The sequence below is a fragment of the Amia ocellicauda genome, chromosome 7, assembly GCF_036373705.1.
Source record: "Amia ocellicauda isolate fAmiCal2 chromosome 7, fAmiCal2.hap1, whole genome shotgun sequence".
Classification (NCBI taxonomy): domain Eukaryota; kingdom Metazoa; phylum Chordata; class Actinopteri; order Amiiformes; family Amiidae; genus Amia; species Amia ocellicauda.
The window spans coordinates 34,001,775-34,020,469 of record NC_089856.1 but is presented as its reverse complement, the minus strand read 5'-3'; the positions used below and the strand labels follow the sequence as shown (position 1 = coordinate 34,020,469).

General features: G+C 37.8%; 1 protein-coding gene across 1 annotated transcript in view; it reads left to right on the top strand.

The window, feature by feature from the left end:
* Positions 1-12,584: 12,584 nt before the first annotated feature.
* Positions 12,585-18,695, top strand: part of epha4l (eph receptor A4, like) — a 43,292-nt gene continuing 37,181 nt past the window's right edge. Inside the window, exons 1-3 of the mRNA XM_066709300.1 lie at positions 12,585-12,738; positions 14,445-14,512; positions 16,587-17,250. Of these exons, the coding sequence (XP_066565397.1) occupies positions 12,651-12,738; positions 14,445-14,512; positions 16,587-17,250 (820 nt within the window). The 5' untranslated portion in view covers positions 12,585-12,650. The remainder of the gene's footprint in view (positions 12,739-14,444; positions 14,513-16,586; positions 17,251-18,695) is intronic.

The following is an 18,695-nucleotide window of genomic DNA, read 5'->3' as shown; positions in this document are numbered from 1 at the left end:
GTGGCTCAAATGATTGCTTATTCTCAGTCCTTCCACCCTTTGTAGCAAAGCGAAGAATTCTATTCCTTTTTTGGGTTCGGAAAAAACCTCAAAAGATTGGTTTACAGGAATTTGGATACTGCCTCATTGCATAGATCAAAGCAGAAACTATTTCATACACATCAGTGTTTCTCCCTCTCTCTCTTTGTGATTTAGTGAAACAGAACAGGAAAGGCATATTAAGTTTAGTTTCCACTCCAGTTCAACGTGCTAATCCCATCCCCAGATATACCTCTTCATCACATCAGAATTCAGGCCCGGGCTGTTCTTGATCACAGTGTAATTCTTAGTAATTTTAGAACTGAATGTAATTTAGTTTGACAGTAAAGGAGATGGAATTTATCATTTAATCTCATGATTCAGTGACCCAGGACTGGAGATAAATGACTCACTGTGAGAGTTGATGAAAATGCATTAGTTCATTTGTCAGAAAATGATCTACAACATTTTCAACCAAGTTTCCCCTGTAATGTGCAAGACAGTGTAATCATACCTGAAATCTCCTTTGACGCCGTCAAATTGAAAAAAACGTATATATATATATATATATATATAAAATCACACAAATACTCATCCACTTGTTTATGTCCAATTTGCAAAGACCTTAATGTGGCAATACTGGGTGATTGCAATAAATTAATTAGTCAGACTTCTGATGCAACAAAAAAGACATACTTTCTTTTCAATTGGTAAAGTCCAGTCATTGATATAAATGAAATTGTCAAAATGCCACTGTTTGTAAAAGGTGCTATTATTATTATTTGAATGATTCACAGATGGCTTTTCTGCTTTTACCATTGTGCTACCTTTTTTTTCTCCTCTTCAGGATAACATTCCTTCAAAATTGTACAAAAGAATTTTAATGGCCCGGCTAATGGAATCTGATTAGAAGACAAGTGGTCTTGGGACTGCAAGGCATATTAAATTTAAACGCTACATATGGGTTTGGATTTCACAGAAAATACATGCCTCAGATAATTTAGATAATTTAAAAGGAACTATTGCTTTTAGTCTATATAAAATATAAATGCTTGGTTTGTTTTGGGAAATTAAGTTAAGATTAGATATTATATATAAAATTGACCTGTATGTTAACTAACACAAAGAGCAGTTAAAAAAAAAAAGAATCTTGTGCGAATCCATGCACATCTTAACTTCTTGAACAATAAATCATGGAATTTAACAATTCTGATACTAAGTGTGTTAAAATCTGTTCGAGAGTTGCCAAAAAGATATCAAATGCCCTTGCTTTTACTCTTGTTGTAATTAACACATCATCAGTGAGATGATCAACTGGGGCATATAATACAATTTATTAGGAATACATTAATAAAGAAATCAGAAGCTTTCTGGAATTGTGCAGCATGGCTCTCACACCATCTGGTTGCAGGGAACACATGGTAGATAGAGTGACAAGGTCTCAATTGCAGTGACTATTTCAGTTGCTCTATAAGACAGACGTTGCTCTATATGATTCTACAGTACTATAGTATTCTAAAGTATATTATTTAAATACAAATGTAAATACAAATGTAAATGTAAATCTAAATACAACAACTATGCTGTCAGGAATTCACATCTATAATAGATTTTGTAACCTGTAAAGTATAATCAGATTTGTTATTCTGAATTGTGATGGAGAGAACTTACAATATACACCACTGTGTCATTTCAGTATCTTACCTGCCCCATTTAAATCCCTAACAGCAGGCTAAACCCCATCCCTAGTCAATATCAACATTTCAGGCCAGGCCCATACAAATCTATACCAGAATCCGTTAAGCTAGTAGAAAAACAATCCTGACCTTAACAAAAGCCTAAGATTACTGAGAACCCTAGCCCGGACCAAAATGTAACCCTAATTGGATGCCATAATTTAATTTGAGTACATAATTGAACTAAATTACTCCAAATATTGCTGTCTAAACAACTTAAATGTAACCATTAGACCATTCTGACCTTCAGATGTGTACCTAAGTGAAACTTAGTTTCTAATTTTTGATTATTTGTATTTTTTTTTTTTCATATTCAGAAGGTTTATTCTGAGTTTGTGACACTGTATTGTCGTGCTGAAATCCATTGTATAATCTCAGTAGGATACCTGCCCCATGTAAAGGCCAAACAACAGCCTGAGCCCCAACCCTACCTAATGCCAAAATGGCAAGCTATGCCCATATAAATCTGTACCTAATTCAGAGAAAAGCAACACTAACCTTAAAACATTGCTACCATGTAGTGGAGGCTCTAACCCTAACCCGAGCCCAGACCAAAATATAACCCTAATTTGAACAATATACTTAAATTGAAAGAAAAATGTAAGTAAACTGTTGTAAACTTCTGTAAAAATAACAGACCATTTATACTGTCACCTGTGTTACTAGATAAAAACAGCTGTCAGTTTTTCTTTCAGTTAATACATACAGGGATGAACTGAATATACTATAGTTATCTGAACTATGATAAACTGTTAGAATAAGTGATTATCCTAGTGAAAACACTGGTCTGCCCTAACCAGGCAATATGGGCCTCCACACTTGAGTGTACCTCATCATTGAACAAGGCCAGTAATTGTGGTCAAATTTATTTTCCTGCCCATCTTTCACCAGCATTAAATCATTTAAGAGCTATGTTTCTTTTATTTTTTTAAACTTTGTGTCACCTTATAAATGTTTAAAAAAATGAAATGTCAGTACACGTGAAATGATTAAAGTAATTTATCGTGAACAATTCTTCTAGTCTATGTGGTCTAAGGTTGCTGATTAATATTTCAGAACTGTGTTAGAGAGTGCAAGGTGTCAACAACTGTTTGTGTGCGCGCTGCTTTGAGCATTCTCTTGATCAATGGTGTGTCGATCTCTGGAGTGTGGGAGTCTGGTTAAACATTAATCAGGGCATGAGATACAGAGGAAAATGGCACCAGCAAATGCCACCACCGTCCATAAAGTGTTATCTCTGACTCAACAGACAGAAATAGGGCAGACATCAAAGAGGATTTTCAAACCCCCAACACAGATACAGCTGATAGGACAATCTTGCTTGAAGACAGCAATTGCAATATATAAACCCTTTCAGGCAAAAACAAAGCCTAGTTTAAAAGAAGACATGAAATTTGAGGTGTCTATATTTTACTTAAAAAATAATAATACAAGTCTTCAGCCGATTATGTGTCTTAAAATAAGATTGTAACATAATACACTGAGATTTCTTTATATCTCTGTGAAAAATACTGCAGAATATTGCACTGGTATCTCAATATAAAGAACATCAAAACACAGTAATATGTTATTGGTCTGATTTTGTAGATAACAAAATTGGAAAATGTTCATGTCTAACAAAGGTATTTATTATCTATATTTACATTTCCCTAACAATTTGCTTTAAATTAAATACAATTCATACTTATATGTAATTTCCCCCCCCCCCCCCCCCGTAATACTGATACTGCCAAATTCATTAATTTTAAAAACTAATATATCATAAAAGTACATTTTCCTTGACACAGTTCAAGTGCAAAAGAACAAGTATGCTCCCATGCATTTGACGCAGTGGAACAATATGTAAAACGTGTTCTACAGCATTGCATTTTTAAAATTGCGCAGCTTGATGAAGTATGCTGAGTGTAAAGTCTGCTGCTCTTTCTCTCTCCAGCATACCATGAAATTACATATAATATTGAGGTGGCCAGAGCCTGTGCTTTAAATATCAGCATTTCAACCTTGAATGGCGATTTACCCTGTAAAACCAACATTATATGTGCTTCTTTCTAGAACGGTTACTTTGCCTTAAGGTCTTACATTTAGCAGGCTTTTTTTTGCATTTGGAAGTTGTGGGGTAGGATTTGTTGATAAATGAAGATTTTGTTTTTAAGGCATTTTAATTACAGGCTATATTGCAACAAAAGGTTAAAAATGTGAAAGGCGGTGTGGACTTTCTATAACCACTATACACACACACACACACACACACACACACACACACACACACACACTTATAATTCTGTTTTTCCAAGAGCTCTTTCATTCATATGTTCAAAAACAAAAACAAAAAATAGGCCAGGAATGTAAAAACAAATACAGATTTGTTCTGATCAATATTCCCAATAGTGTTTCCCCATATGCTTAAACTACAGAAATCTGTCCCTACTCACTATAATTCATTAATTTCTGCCAGAGTTAACCCTATAATTAGCAGATTCTAACCACATCCTCACTGTTCCACAGGTGAAAGCGAGGAAATTGCCTATCAGTTCCACTTTGCCTTGGCTAACACACATGTTTGCATTTGCCCCCTTGTCTAATTAGTTGCATGAGCCTTAATAAACCAATAACATTCCTTTTCAGACAAAACCACACTTTAATCTACACTTTGCTCTGGGTTTTCAGTTTGGAGCTTTGCTGTTAGTTCTAGCACATCTCTGCTCATAAGCACTTTATATAACTGTGTGCAGTGTGAGGTAGGAGTTAAAGCACTGCACCGACTTCCTACAGTCTGCTGCCAAATGTATGTTCAAACAGTTTCCTCTTGATACTTTGTTGCTAACTGGAGCAGCTCATCAGTAACAGGGAATATCCTTAGCCCCAAGACAATAGCTTTCAAGTAGCAATCATAGCTTATCAGTCACTCGCTGATATATATTTTTAAATGTGCCAGCTACACCAATCTCTTTTCTCCCCACCAAGACTGGAGAGTCATTTGTGAAGGTTTTGTAAAAGCATCTTCATGGAAAATTGCTTTCACAATCCATTCTCTCCTGTCTCCTTTTCAAATCTGAATATATAGAGTGCCACAGAAAGGTTAACATAAAACCTTTCTTTATCCATTAATTTTTACATTACAGCAAACCTTGTAAATTACTCTATGGTTGCCTGCTTTAACATGGCATGTAAATTCTCAAATGTGTCAATATCCAACAAATAAAATGATTCCACCCGCCGACATATTTGAAAAACAAACAAACAAAAATAATGTTGAATTCAACTGATAGAGAATAATATTCCCATTCAATGAGGACCTGAGCTAATATGGTATTAAAAAACATAATAACACGCTGTTACTCAAAACGCAACCAAATGTTGTTCCGTGGAATTAGAAATTGTTTTTACCTGCATGCCTTTTGAGGCGGCTTTTGTTTTCATTTGTTCTAAATCAAACAAGCAAACAAATACCCAGGACCCAATCTTTGTTTAATTTGCAGCACAGACAACAAATGCTGCTGTTGTTTTTTTTCCCCCTTTGGTTTTTTTTTGTTTCTCGGAAAGAGAATAGGATTTGCAACCAAATCTTCACCTTTGTCAGGGCTGAGCAGGGGAGAAAAGATTGCAGATACGGCAACAGATGCTTGTGCGAAATGGAGAAATTGCCTCTGTGACACAACAGAGCAGTTTACCGATAGAGCTCTCTTCCACTGTACAGTTGCGTTCAATAAGTCTTGACAGCTGTCAAGGAGCTTGGGGACACTTTGCTATGCCTTCAACATTTTAATCACTTCACTATTTAAAGACGCAGCTCACATATTCGAGTTACATACCTTTTCCCCTAACCAGAAATCCTTCCATTTCTGTCTTTTCCTGGCCCACATCTTCGTTGCATGTTTGACTCATTGGTGGTGATCCAAGTCTTTTTTTATTTTTTATCTTTGACTTGTGGTCAAATTACATGTCAAGCCCTTGTGATAACAGAGTTTACATATGTAAAATGAGCATCAAAGCAGATTTAATTTTTCCCTTAATGGTATGTATGCAGAATAAGAATGTTCCCAAGTAGAACATTGTAGGCGTGTTAATTGAAGGTTCAGTATAAACCTTCTGCTCCAATCACTCAACTCACTTGCACTGTGTCGGTTAATCACCTGGCTTTAGGGGAGCTGCTGATACAATTTCTAAATCTGCTCAAACCATGAGAACTAGAATTGTAATCTGTGATTTGAGTCATTGATATTGTGTATTCACACCAATATATATATTTTTATGCCCTTTGAGGAAGATATTTGTTGTACATAAGGAATTGGCAAATATACCATGAAACAGTCTAAGGGAGTTTTTAAAAATTATTTGTATAAGTTATTCATGTACATTGTGCTGCATACTGGTTTAATTATTATTATATCCAACTTCAGTGTGTGTTCTTCTGCTGTTATGTGACCTTCAAGTACACCTTTTAAGAAGTAAAACAATTTAACATGAAATGGAAAATGAAGATAGTAAACTTGCTTTTTTTTTTTGTGTGTGAGCTTATCTCCCAGTTTTGTTTTCCAATTTACCACGTTTTAATGACTGCTCTTAGGTTGTTAATCTGAATTTGCTAGTGGTTCAATTCTCATACAACATAGGCAGCAATCTGTTCTGTCATCCTTTCTTAGGTCTTACAATAGTTTATTTTCTTTAGTTTGCTATCTTAAAAGCACTGTAACATGAGGTCACACTTACAAGACTCTTCGATGACATATAAACTTTATAGCTGTGAATCCTTGTTCCATTAAACCCCAGCCCTGTTTGAACATGCAGTGGGGGCCTGACCTGTACACTGCAAAGAGCTTGACATTTAAAAACGCCATTGCTTTGTCTAGAGTTTTCTCCACATCGCTCCTATAGGTTAATATCATGAATGAAAGGCTGCTGGGAACCTGTTTACATCTGAAACCCCTTACAGTTCGATTGATCTGTCAGTTGCGGGCAGAAGACACTGGGAGATGTACATGAATGCTCCGTGCACCAGGTGGTATTGAACTACTGGCATAAAAAGAATACAAAACGACACTGATTTGATGAGTGGATTAATAATATGATCCTATTTAACCTGAGAGATGCATTAGCTTAACCTTTGGAGGATCATAGGGTGCAAAATGCAGATAATTTGCTTTTGTTTTCAGCCCCCTGAATTTGCAAACAAAAAAATGTTATTATCACAGTTGCTTTACACAAAGACTGCTCTTTGACATTCTTACAGGCATCTCTCTGTATTTATGTAAAGCAAGACTGAGCAGGAATAAACTGGTAGTGGGAAATCAATTTAAATGTTTTATAATTATTTTAAAATTTTGCTGAAAACCCAGAGTAGTCAAAAGTTAGAACATGGGCTATGTTAACAAGAAACTCTGGATATTGGGGCATGTCTAAAACGTAATTATGATTTTTTTTTTATTTTTTTTTTTTAAATTCCAGATATGCAAGGACTTAACCATAATTAGAGTCATAATCTGATACTTCAACAATCACCACAGCTACCATTCATGTTATTGTTGGGTCAATGGAGGGGTCAGGTCTCTGCAGCAAAACAAAAAGAAAGATACATCAAAACCATGCGTGCATTTCTATTAATTACATACAGGGACAAAACCAATATCAGCAGGACATCACTTTTGTGCAGGAATTCATAGTTTTCTTCTATATGGAAAATCATTCCCTCACTTACAGGATTCAAAACATGGTGTTACAGCAAATGCTTTTAAGCAGTGCTTACATTATTGCTTCATACCCATTGCATGTTTCTTCAACAATATTTTTCCAACACCATCCTTCCATCATCAGTTAATTTGATAGCAGGAAAATGTCCAAGAAACAATTGTAACCCAACCAAACGATATGATGAGTTCAGATTTTGTCATAAGTTCCAGAGCTGCACATTGGTGTTTGTGTAGTGTGTACTCCACAGCATCACAAAGATTTAATGAAATGAAATATGCTTGCACTCCAGACTGCTGGATATGACTAGGATTAATATGAGAGCCTGGTTGTCCTTGATGAGGAGATATTACGCCACATTTTCACTGGCACTGTTTTGAGGGCTTCTTTGAAGTCCTATCGCTGCACGCTGGAGATGAGAACATTAATTTAAGGATGCAGTCTTGATTTTATTATGTAAAAAAAGCCACATTGTTGCACAGAATACATGTCTTATCTTGGACACTGGCAGAACTTTTGGGTTGTGGGGATAGAATTGTTTCTTCATCTTGCATTTGTATTGTTTTTTTAAAATGTAATAACCACTATCCATGATTCACTCAAGAAAGTGAAAATAGTCAAAGACGTCTCTTGGCCTCCACCCCCTAAGACACTACCAAACTTCAAAGAACTTGAATAATTTACCTCAGGCTACTGGAAGAAACTAAATCCTTCACAGTAGTGACTTAAGGGCTGAAGACCCTTTTCCTTTATAAAGAAAGCATGCAGACTTATGAATTATTTTAACGGTTGGGTTAATGCCATCGCCAATCCTCAATATCGAAGATTGTGTTGCAATGGCCGAAAATAAATAAATTAACCTCAAGCAATGTTACTCTTTGTTCCCATCTCACACCCACACAGGGTCAATGCAGCAGTTCGGTGATTCTGTTTTCATGCCATTGTTATTTTAAGTTGCCCATCTTATATGGCTTGGTTGGACATAACTGTCACTGGCAGAGGTCCTGACTGGCGGACAGTGAAGAAAAGCCAAAAGCTGATAAAGCAGCCGGAGCTTGATGGGAGCTTTTGAGCTGGCAAATCGAACGCCGCCGACACATCCAGGAGAACGCCCATCCCCACAGACAGAGATGGCCTCTGTTCACGCCACACAATGCAGATGTGTGGGTAGATGCCATCTGCGCCTGGGGCTTGGGGAAACAAAAAAGATGTTGGAAGTAAATAGAATTTCCAAGATATATCACAGAATGGGAATTATCTAAAAGTAATCAATCAAAATGTTGACGCAAATAACCAAAAACAACAGCCTTAATGCGGCCGGCGCCCCCTGTGTCACCACCGCCCGCAGCGTGTCACTCCCGATGGCACTTTCGCTTAATAGGCCCTGCCATCGATATTCTACCACAACTTGGCTCCCATTGGCCTGGCACACCAAAGCCAGAAGGCCGCCACCTCTTTCACTAATGTGTGCTTTATAATTGCGCAACCTATCGTAGCTTTTAAAAGCATTCATTCTTTCACTTCGCCTGACAATCAATTGTACGTTAACAGTCCGGAATCGCCAGATGCTCCGTGATCTCATTATTCCGTATGGATTTTTTCGCTGGAGCAACCGTACGGCAACAATACAACGAAAGCACATCCATGGAGACAAAACGATAAAGAGTCACTTGCTCCTAAATCTAATTTTATACTTTTATTTATTTTCTTAGTTTTCCTTCCTTAGATCTTAATTTTAACAAATACAGGTCACCAAGAATAAATTCAACTCCACAACAGTCACACAATCAGTGGTCTAATTATATTTTATAACTTCCATTTTCCCCCATGCTCTTGGTTTATAAATCAACTCTATACTGTAGTTTACCACCACACATGCATTTCTAATACACATTTATATGTTATTACACAAAAAATGGAAATGAAAAGTTTCTTAATGCAAAGTGCTAAATTTGTTTTAACAAACTTTCTAGTTTTTTAATATCAATGTAATTTATCTGTAATTTTAGACTGTATTGCACTATAATGCTCTTATGTCTTGTAATCACCCTGGATAATGGCATCTGCTAATAAATACATACATACATAAATAAATAATAAAATTAAATTGACTATTTGCTATATTGAGGTAGAAATGTCTTTATTTCAGAACACATTTGGTAGGTACATCACCCACTGAAATTAAATGCATTAAAAATGCTTCTTCTTACTGACTTTACAAGGAATGAATTTGATTTGAGCTCTAATTGATGTAAATGCAGATCAAAGCATTAACATGTCATTTAACAACTATATTCCTTAATGATGCAAATCCTCTACATTTTATGTACCTCCCTACAATCAAAACTAAAATAGCAATTTAACAAATGGTAGATTGAAAGCTGCTGATTTAAAGAAAAATAATAATAAGCAAACCTAATAAAACATTACTTTTAATGATTCATACTCATCAAAATGGGACACCAAGTATTATGTATTAACATTATGCCAAAAATCAGGCTTACTACTATATTACCATTCAAAATTATGGTAGCTTGTTTTACATTACGTTTTATGAAAATGCATTTGAGAAAGTTGGAAAACCTGCTGTATAATTAAAATAATTTAAATTAATGTAATTATGTCAATGGCTTCAGGTTCGATCAGGAATACCATATATACAAGGCTCTCCTTACAATACATATAGAAGAAGCAGCATTTTTAATTCTTGTCATCCTGTTAAAAAATCTTTATAGTTATAATAATTTTGAAAAAAGAAAATTATATAGTAATAATAATACATAATGTAATTCCACTAGCTTTAATACTTGTCATAAATTGTTTTCAGAAAGTAAATAATATATGTAAAAATTGTTTTTCTATTCCCATTACTAAGAAAATCCCCCATTATGTGGAACTTGCATTATTTAATTATATCACTGTCTAATATCAAATAATGTACAGTGTTCCATTTTCTACACATGTATGATAATTGCTAGTGTAAGGTGTAAATAAGAACTTTTATAACTGAAATGAAGTGTTGAAAACATGCTTTGCTGAAGGATTTAGGCACTTGAGTTTGCAATAACTGTTCAACACCATTCAGGACAAGATTGTTTTCTATATTGAAAGGATTTATATAATGCATTTGAAGATCTCTTTTACTGTACCAGTGCAGAAGTTCAAAACTATCAAAAAGCTTATTAACTTAATTACATTGCTATTGGATATAGGCCCTACACACACAGCAGACTCTACACAACACACATTTCTTACGAAATACAGCTTTCTGCTCCTGCTTCAGCCCGTCAATAACTGAGCTGTCTCAAATGAAGTGTATTCAGAAACACGCACCACGCCCAACACTTTAATTTCCTTGTGGGTTATATACAGGAACAGAACAGTAAAACACCTTGTTGTGCAGTTGGTGCTGAAGTACATGAAGCAGGACTCCTCTGACAGCAGGACTGACTGAATATGCTGGATCAGGGCGCATGTCTTGAAGGATGAAGGCTGGATGGCGTGGGACACGGGCGCGTCTGGGTGGGCGGCTGCGATCTCACTTTGTCAACGCATCTATTGTCAGGGCGCCTCTGGTCGATGTTTATAACCTTTTGATAAGAGCAAAACAAATCCCACATTATTATTATTATTATTATTATTATTATTATTATTATTTTAGCCCAAACATTTGGTGTTATGAAAAACATATGCGTCTTTCTAGACATGCATTACGCCCCTTTCTCCAGTCGGGTTTATGTTTTCCACATGCCGTTCAAATGAAAACGACATCTATATTTTTCCTGCCAACCTCTGAAATTAATCGTTTGGAAAAAATGGCCTGGGTAACCCTTTGTGCATTATTATTATAGTCTATAGTATCTCCAATACTACTACTACTACTACTACTACTACTAATAATAATAATAATAATAATAATTCAATTTGAAAACATACATATGCAATACTTTATGATGTGTATACCTTAAAGTTGTGCAACAGTATTTTATCAAGAAAAAATAACACAAAAAACATTAAGAATGCAATTCATATTCCTATATTGACATTACAACACAAACAAACAAACAGAAGTAAATAATTATTCCGTATATTTACCGTCTGGGCTATAGGCTCCAACAGACAAGGGAAGCTATAGATCCCGCTAGGTGGCGTCATTGGTTCAAATCTTTGTAAGGCTCTGAAGCCTATATCATCCGCCGTCTGATGCATAGACAGGACGAAAGGGTATTTGCTTATATATAGAATTGGACACCAGCAGTATTCAGCTACTGGAGAGTGTCTATTATATTGAGTTGGACACTTCTGCCATCAATTGCCTAGATTCATTTATACTGAAAAGGCAAATCAGGGAAGCCCACATCCATTGCAACCTGCTGAGTCTGAGTTGAGTTTGTGACAGTTGTATAGCCTACTTAATAATAAATAAAACAATAATCACCACCACCACCACCATCATCATCATCATCATAGACCCCAACAATAATAATATGAAAAGACAGTTTATTGTGATTGCTATATTATCATTGTGGTCGCTGCTGCTGCTGTTGCTAACTACTGCAATATAGTTCAATTAGTTCAGTGATTTGTAATAGTATTAGTATTAGGAATGCAAAGATAGGTTATGTGTTTGTTTTTGCTAAAGAAAACGGTCTTATATTCTTCAGTCCAAGCTATTGGTCATGTTAATCTGCTTTTGCACCAGATAAGAAACTAAATAAATCCATTGCATCTTGTCTATATTTATCATCAATTGCAGAGCACCACAGACTAGTCCCAATAAAAGTAAAGATATTACAAAGATTTACCGAGCTCTGCCTCAGTGCAATGGAAGAGATGGCACTATATATGCTCTATGGGTGACTACGCTTTAGGTTAATCTTTAAATTAAGGGCTCATAATGATAGTTGGCAAACACACGCGTCCCTAAGAAATACACTACAATCTTCCTGCGCTTAATGGTGATTACAGACGATTTGCAGTGCAATGCGCAGATAATGTTTATTGCTTCTGATCGCATTGATAGGCAAGGGGAGGGCGGCGGGTAATGATTATTTGGACATTATTGCGAGATTGACAGCTGCGTCAGCGCGCTAGGCCCGCCCCTTGGCAATGTCTACTGCCTGCTGCACTCCAGACTCAATCACTTATTCCACAGGGATAGACGGAGTTGGACCCGTGTAGCAGAAGCAAGGCACACCGAAACACAGACCAATGGCTTGGATTTTATACACTGCGACTTCTCTTCTGTTTGGGATTTGTACATTTGCATCCTCCGCACGGATCTATCCCCCGAATGAAGGTAAGACCCCCGTTTTCGAGGAGCTGGTGGACCTGCGAGCCGAGCTCCGGTGTCCTGCGCGGTAGCTGGACAAAGTGGTCAAGGGGAAAGTTCAGCCTTGCACCGGGCGATCACTGTAGCAAGTCCAAAGTGCAAGCAGTGTAACAGTAACAGTTTCCTGGGGTCGGCTGGGGTTTCATTCCCCTTTTTCGTGGGGTCGGGGGGGCTCTCTTAAACCTGGATTATTCCCACGCATCTCCCGCGGCAGGCTGTGGACAGCGCAATGAAGATTAGCGTGAAATAAGCCCGGACACTTTCGCGCACAGTTGTTACTTTGGGGTTTCGTTAGTTTCCTTATTGTATCACGACTTGATGTGCAGTCCTGATTGTGCCCAAATCCCGCTTTTATAATTGCACCTGGCTTGGTTGGGTTTTGCGAAAGGGATCATGAACTGGGCTTTGGGCAAACGGCAAAACTTGTCTCCTCAGAAACTCAGACTTGGCCATCGCAACACTGCGTTGTACAGAGATATCTTTAAAATAAAGTGTTTCCCTGCTTTCTGCCCAGGGCGCTATATAGGCGAATCGATTAACTTCCATTTCACACGACACAGAGCACCGTAACCGCAATCTATTAATCCTGTGAGATTAAGATAACCCGCATAAAACGATTATGCGCAATTAATTATACATCGAATCAACAAGAATGACTTTTAAGAAGCAATAAGAAATGCGGACTGCAGCTGGTTTAGTTTCATTGATAAATACACGTCAATACGCAATCCCTATACAACAAGCCCAACTAATAACCGATGACATGCAGATACAAACTCTGCTGTATTTCTACAGCACTGCATTTTGACAATTTCCAGTTCTGTATTTATATAGCGCGGGTATTATCATGGCATGGCCACAGTGTATACAGCACTTTACACATTCAAGCCCCGTTTTCTTTTCAATTGTGCACTGATTGGATTTACACAACACACATCTGTTTAATCCGTATTACACGAATCGACGTGGATAGGCTATATTTATTTTCTTCAAGAGGCAGATCTATACAGCAAATCTAAATTGCAACTATCTGCATGGGATCAAAACCAGCCACCTAAAACACTGTCCCGTAACTAGACCCCCTGACTAGCTATTTATTATTATTATTATTATTATTATTATTATTATTATTATTATTGATATAATCTCTAACTAACACCGAGAGCCATCACATAGAAGATTAATTACACAGTCTTGATACTCTGCTATTTTCTCCCTTTCTCCCCTATTAAAAGATAATTGTTTGACAACTTATTGTATTAACCCGATGTTCGCAATTGCGGCGGTATTGCATTGTAAAACTGAAAAAAAAGCAAAAACTAACCAGATAAATACATATTGACACGTTTACATCTAATATCGACACGATGTAAGATACTTGTTTACTGTTAATGGACAATTTGAGGAGCATCTGTTACCTTGACGTGAAATTAAACTGCGAATTTGCATCTTATATTAAATAACTAGGTATATGATCATAAAATGTTTAAAATGGGTTGGTCGAAAACGAAAAAAACGGGTGGATAGACTAGGTAAGGGTGTGGATATACTGTACTTTGACATATTTCATTTAAAGAGTATCAGGCCTATATAAAGAATGCGTTTATGACGCATACACGTTTGTCTATGATCTGTAATAACAAAATATGTCTTTTTCCTTCTTTCTTTTACAGTGACTTTGCTGGATTCCAGATCAGTACAAGGGGAACTGGGATGGGTAGCAAGTCCTACCGAAGGAGGGGTAAGTGTTTTCTACCCCAAAAAAGTAATTTCTGCTCTCTCGGTGACTCTCAGATTTGAGGTGGATACCGCCGAGGGCGTCGGGTTTCCTGAATAGACGGTGAATTGAATCGCTCTTTGTGGGAAACTTTATCCCCTCCGCAGAAAGGGCCAAGGAAAGGAGCTGGGAAATCACAACTACCCAGCGGTGGAAAGAAGGGAAGGAGGGTTTTGTTATGGCCGTGAGGAGTGATTAAAAAAATGATAGGGAATGTGATCTGGGTGAAAGGAGAGGTATTGGGCCGTCTAATGAGGATATCTATGGAAGTCCAGATAAGGCAACAGTGTGCAACTGTTCTGTGTGCAGATTAAACCCCCCAAAAATGTCTAAATAGGGCCCTGAGGTGCGCAATGATTGAACACAGGTTTAACTGTTAGTCTCCCAAATTAATCAACTGTGAAGAGCCACATTTTCCATAAAAGTTAGTGAATAATAATAATAATAATAACACATATGAAAAATAGTCTATTTAAAATTAAACGTAATTTCCATAAGTATACAAAATATGAAACGTGTGCAAGTGCGCCTGTTTGTGGGCCATTCGGATCTTTGCGCAAATCTCCGCATCGAGCCGAGACGCAGAGTCCGGGGCGACTGAGACGGGCTTTATCCGATTTCTATCTCTGCGGCGTTTTGTGCTGCTGCCTGAATTGGCCGTAAAGTAGAAAACGGACTATTGTCTTGGTCTTTTGTTGGCTTTCCGTGCACTTGGCTGTAGCTCCAGTTTGCGCTGTGTCTGTGCGCACTATGCCGTCCCCGAGGCTTCTTTATCCCTGGCCCACATGACTGACAGGCCGCTGGCAGCGCGGACTGCACACATTCAGCGCTGATTGCATGCAGTTGCCCTTATTCACTGACAATCGGGAAAGGTACGGCTTTATTGCAGTGAAAGCTCGGTTTCCTGCAAGCTATCAAAAAGGGACCTTGATAAAAGCTATATTTGAATTTGCTCCTACTCTCACTGCCCCACGACGACTATCCTGGTGCGTATGATCACAGACTATAAGTGAAAGATCAGCAAATAAGCAAATGCTGCAAGAATATCCCCCTTTTGCGGTGCAGAGCTGTCTCTCTAGCAGCTTCATTTAAACTCGGGGAAAGTCTGTGACTTGGCTGGTTTCATTAAAAACACAGTGAATATGAAAGCTATTTTTAAACCCATTGTAAAAAATGTAAGAGTACATGGTATGCCTATGATGCAGGTCTTAAAGATTTTATTTCACTCTCTCTAATGCGCAGCAGTTGTTTTTCACGTTAGTTTAAAAATATAATACAAATTAGACACGCATATATTTATATAAAAATTATTTATATGCATACATCATCAAAATCCATATATATATATTTTATATTACATACAAATAATGTCGTTTAATCAAGAAGAAGAACAATGATGCTTCAATTGCAGTGCCATGAATTAAAATCTCTTCCATTCAGAAAAGCGTTCAACTAATATATGCCATTTCTCAAGAGCCTTTACTTTCATTAATCTGTGCATGGTTTCTTTCAAGGGTGCTTTGAAGTGGAAGTGACAGATAGTGGCTGTAGGTTCTGCTCCACCAGAAAATCTCTCTGTAGACAGCTTTAAATTAGATGGCTTTTTCTCACTACTAACAAGATGTTGTGCTCTACTCTGATAGATGAGTAACCCGAGTTTAGACTCCCTGAAATATAGGATGGCATGGAGATTATTGATTTTTACATTCCCTAGTATCACAAAGCAATCACCAAGATGTTGCCTTTTTGACGCCACAATTCAACGGAGCTAACTAGCCCGGAATTAATAATAGGTTGTATCTATTCTAGTTCAGTTTTTTGTATAATATTTATTTTAACCAGCTTTACTGCAGAATTAGTACGGTTGCAGCTGTTAGAAGAAGGCCCATTCAATTTCCCTGCTATACAAGCTAACTCTTCTGTAATTAATTGAAGGCATCAGGTTTGTGCTTCTGCTGAAAGAATAAACGTCAAGCTGTTATGTGTACTTTTCACTGTTCCACTTAGGTGACACATTATGTATGTATGTTGTTTTCAGTGGGAGGAAGTAAGCATCATGGATGAAAAGAACACCCCTATCCGCACGTACCAGGTGTGCAATGTAATGGAGCCCAGTCAAAACAACTGGCTACGAACTGACTGGATTCCCAGAGGCGGGGCCCAGCGGGTCTATATAGAAATCAAGTTCACGTTAAGGGACTGCAACAGTCTGCCTGGCGTCATGGGGACTTGCAAAGAGACCTTTAACCTGTACTACTACGAGTCCAACAACGACAAGGAAAGGTACATCCGAGAGAACCAGTTTGGGAAAATCGACACCATCGCTGCGGACGAGAGCTTCACACAGGTGGACATCGGGGACCGCATCATGAAGCTGAACACGGAGGTGCGGGGCGTGGGGGCTCTGACCCGGAAAGGTTTTTACTTAGCCTTCCAGGATGTCGGGGCCTGCATCGCTCTGGTATCGGTGCGCGTGTTTTACAAGAAGTGCCCTCTAACCGTCCGCAACCTGGCCCAGTTCCCCGACACCATCACTGGCGCCGACACCTCGTCCCTGGTGGAGGTACAGGGCTCCTGTGTCAACAACTCTGAAGAGAAAGACGTGCCAAAAATGTACTGTGGTGCAGATGGGGAATGGCTGGTGCCCATCGGTAACTGCCTCTGCAACCCCGGCTACGAGGAGCGCAATGGAGAGTGCCAAGGTAGGTGCAATTTTATTTTTTTGTTGTTTTTTATTCTGTGGCCAATTTTGCGTTTCATATAATTGAATCTGTGATGAGGCTAAATTGACTAAAGCCCAGTAATTAGAAGCCCCTTTGGGGATGAAAAATAGGCCAGCAGAGTCTAATGAACAGTCTTGGAAGCTCCAGGTGGCTTGTGTAATGCCTGCCTAATCCTAACAGAACAAACACTAAATTACAAACAGCAACAGTGGGTTGACACCAATTGCCTGGCCTTATTTAATTATAATAAAGCTCATGTAAAGCTATTCAATGAAAAAGTCTTGTACCTGCCATTCTTTCTCCATAGAGGTCCTTGGAATGTATTATTGTGTGCTCAAGTATTTACCAGAGTTAGGGAGAGTTTTTAAAAAGGAAAAATACTTAAAAGTATGAATTATTATATACATATATTATATAATTTGTATTCAGTAAATTACAAGTTAGCTGCTTTGTATTTCTCAGTAATATGCTTGGGTTTTAAAGATGATCTTTTGATATAATAATTATAAAACCCAGGTGCCTTTTTAAGTATTAATTTTGAAATACAATTTAAAAACATAGATTCATTTTACCTGTCAAGGAAACTAACACAATTCCTGATCTAAGAAGCTATATCATTTATAGGTTTTAAACACACACTCATGCATATTAGAACATGTGAGATTTGAGATTAAATTGTTTAGATTCCTGTTTGATTTATCAGTAAAAACAAAAAAGAAACACCACTTGATCTTGCACCTAAAATTCAATTCAGCCTTCTTTTTATGAACGAAGGTACGTTTTTATTTGGAGTTTGATTTTTATCAGTTCAGGGGTGAAAGCTTTTTCAAGAGGGGCTGTAATTGTTTCCAAGATGGGTAAACACAGGCAAAGGTTTACACAGCTACGGAGCGTTTGCCGCGAGTGCATAAAGAAGTATTTTTCCCTGTCAAGTTCTCAAGCATGTGCTTGTTGCTAATGGCCCTTAATATTTAACGGTGCTGTAGTGAGATTCACAGGGTGTTTAGGGTATTGTGGCATCGGGGCAAAAGCTCGCAATGAGTCTGTTTTATGGCGCTGAGGGGTTTCTCCATTAAAGAGTGGGCAGTTCTCCATGGGGGTCAGTGCTTGGCCAGTTTGATTTATGGGAACCTCCGTGCTGCTCTCTCCTTTTTTAGTGGCATCCTATCTCAGTGAGCTAATTACATGACAAATACCTTGTTATTTTGAACTGCTCGTTTGTGAAGAGTTTTTTTGCTGGTGGGTTATCACAGATTGCAAGGCAGCTTCAGTGCGAGTCTCAAGAATGTGTTCTTGATCATCACCAACCAATCCCAGTGGGTGGCAGAATTCAGGTTGCCCATCTTTTTTTTTTTATAGCTTTCTGTCGCAGGGGACTGGGAGGGAGGCTGTAACTCAGGGTTCTTTTCAAATGGAGACTGAAA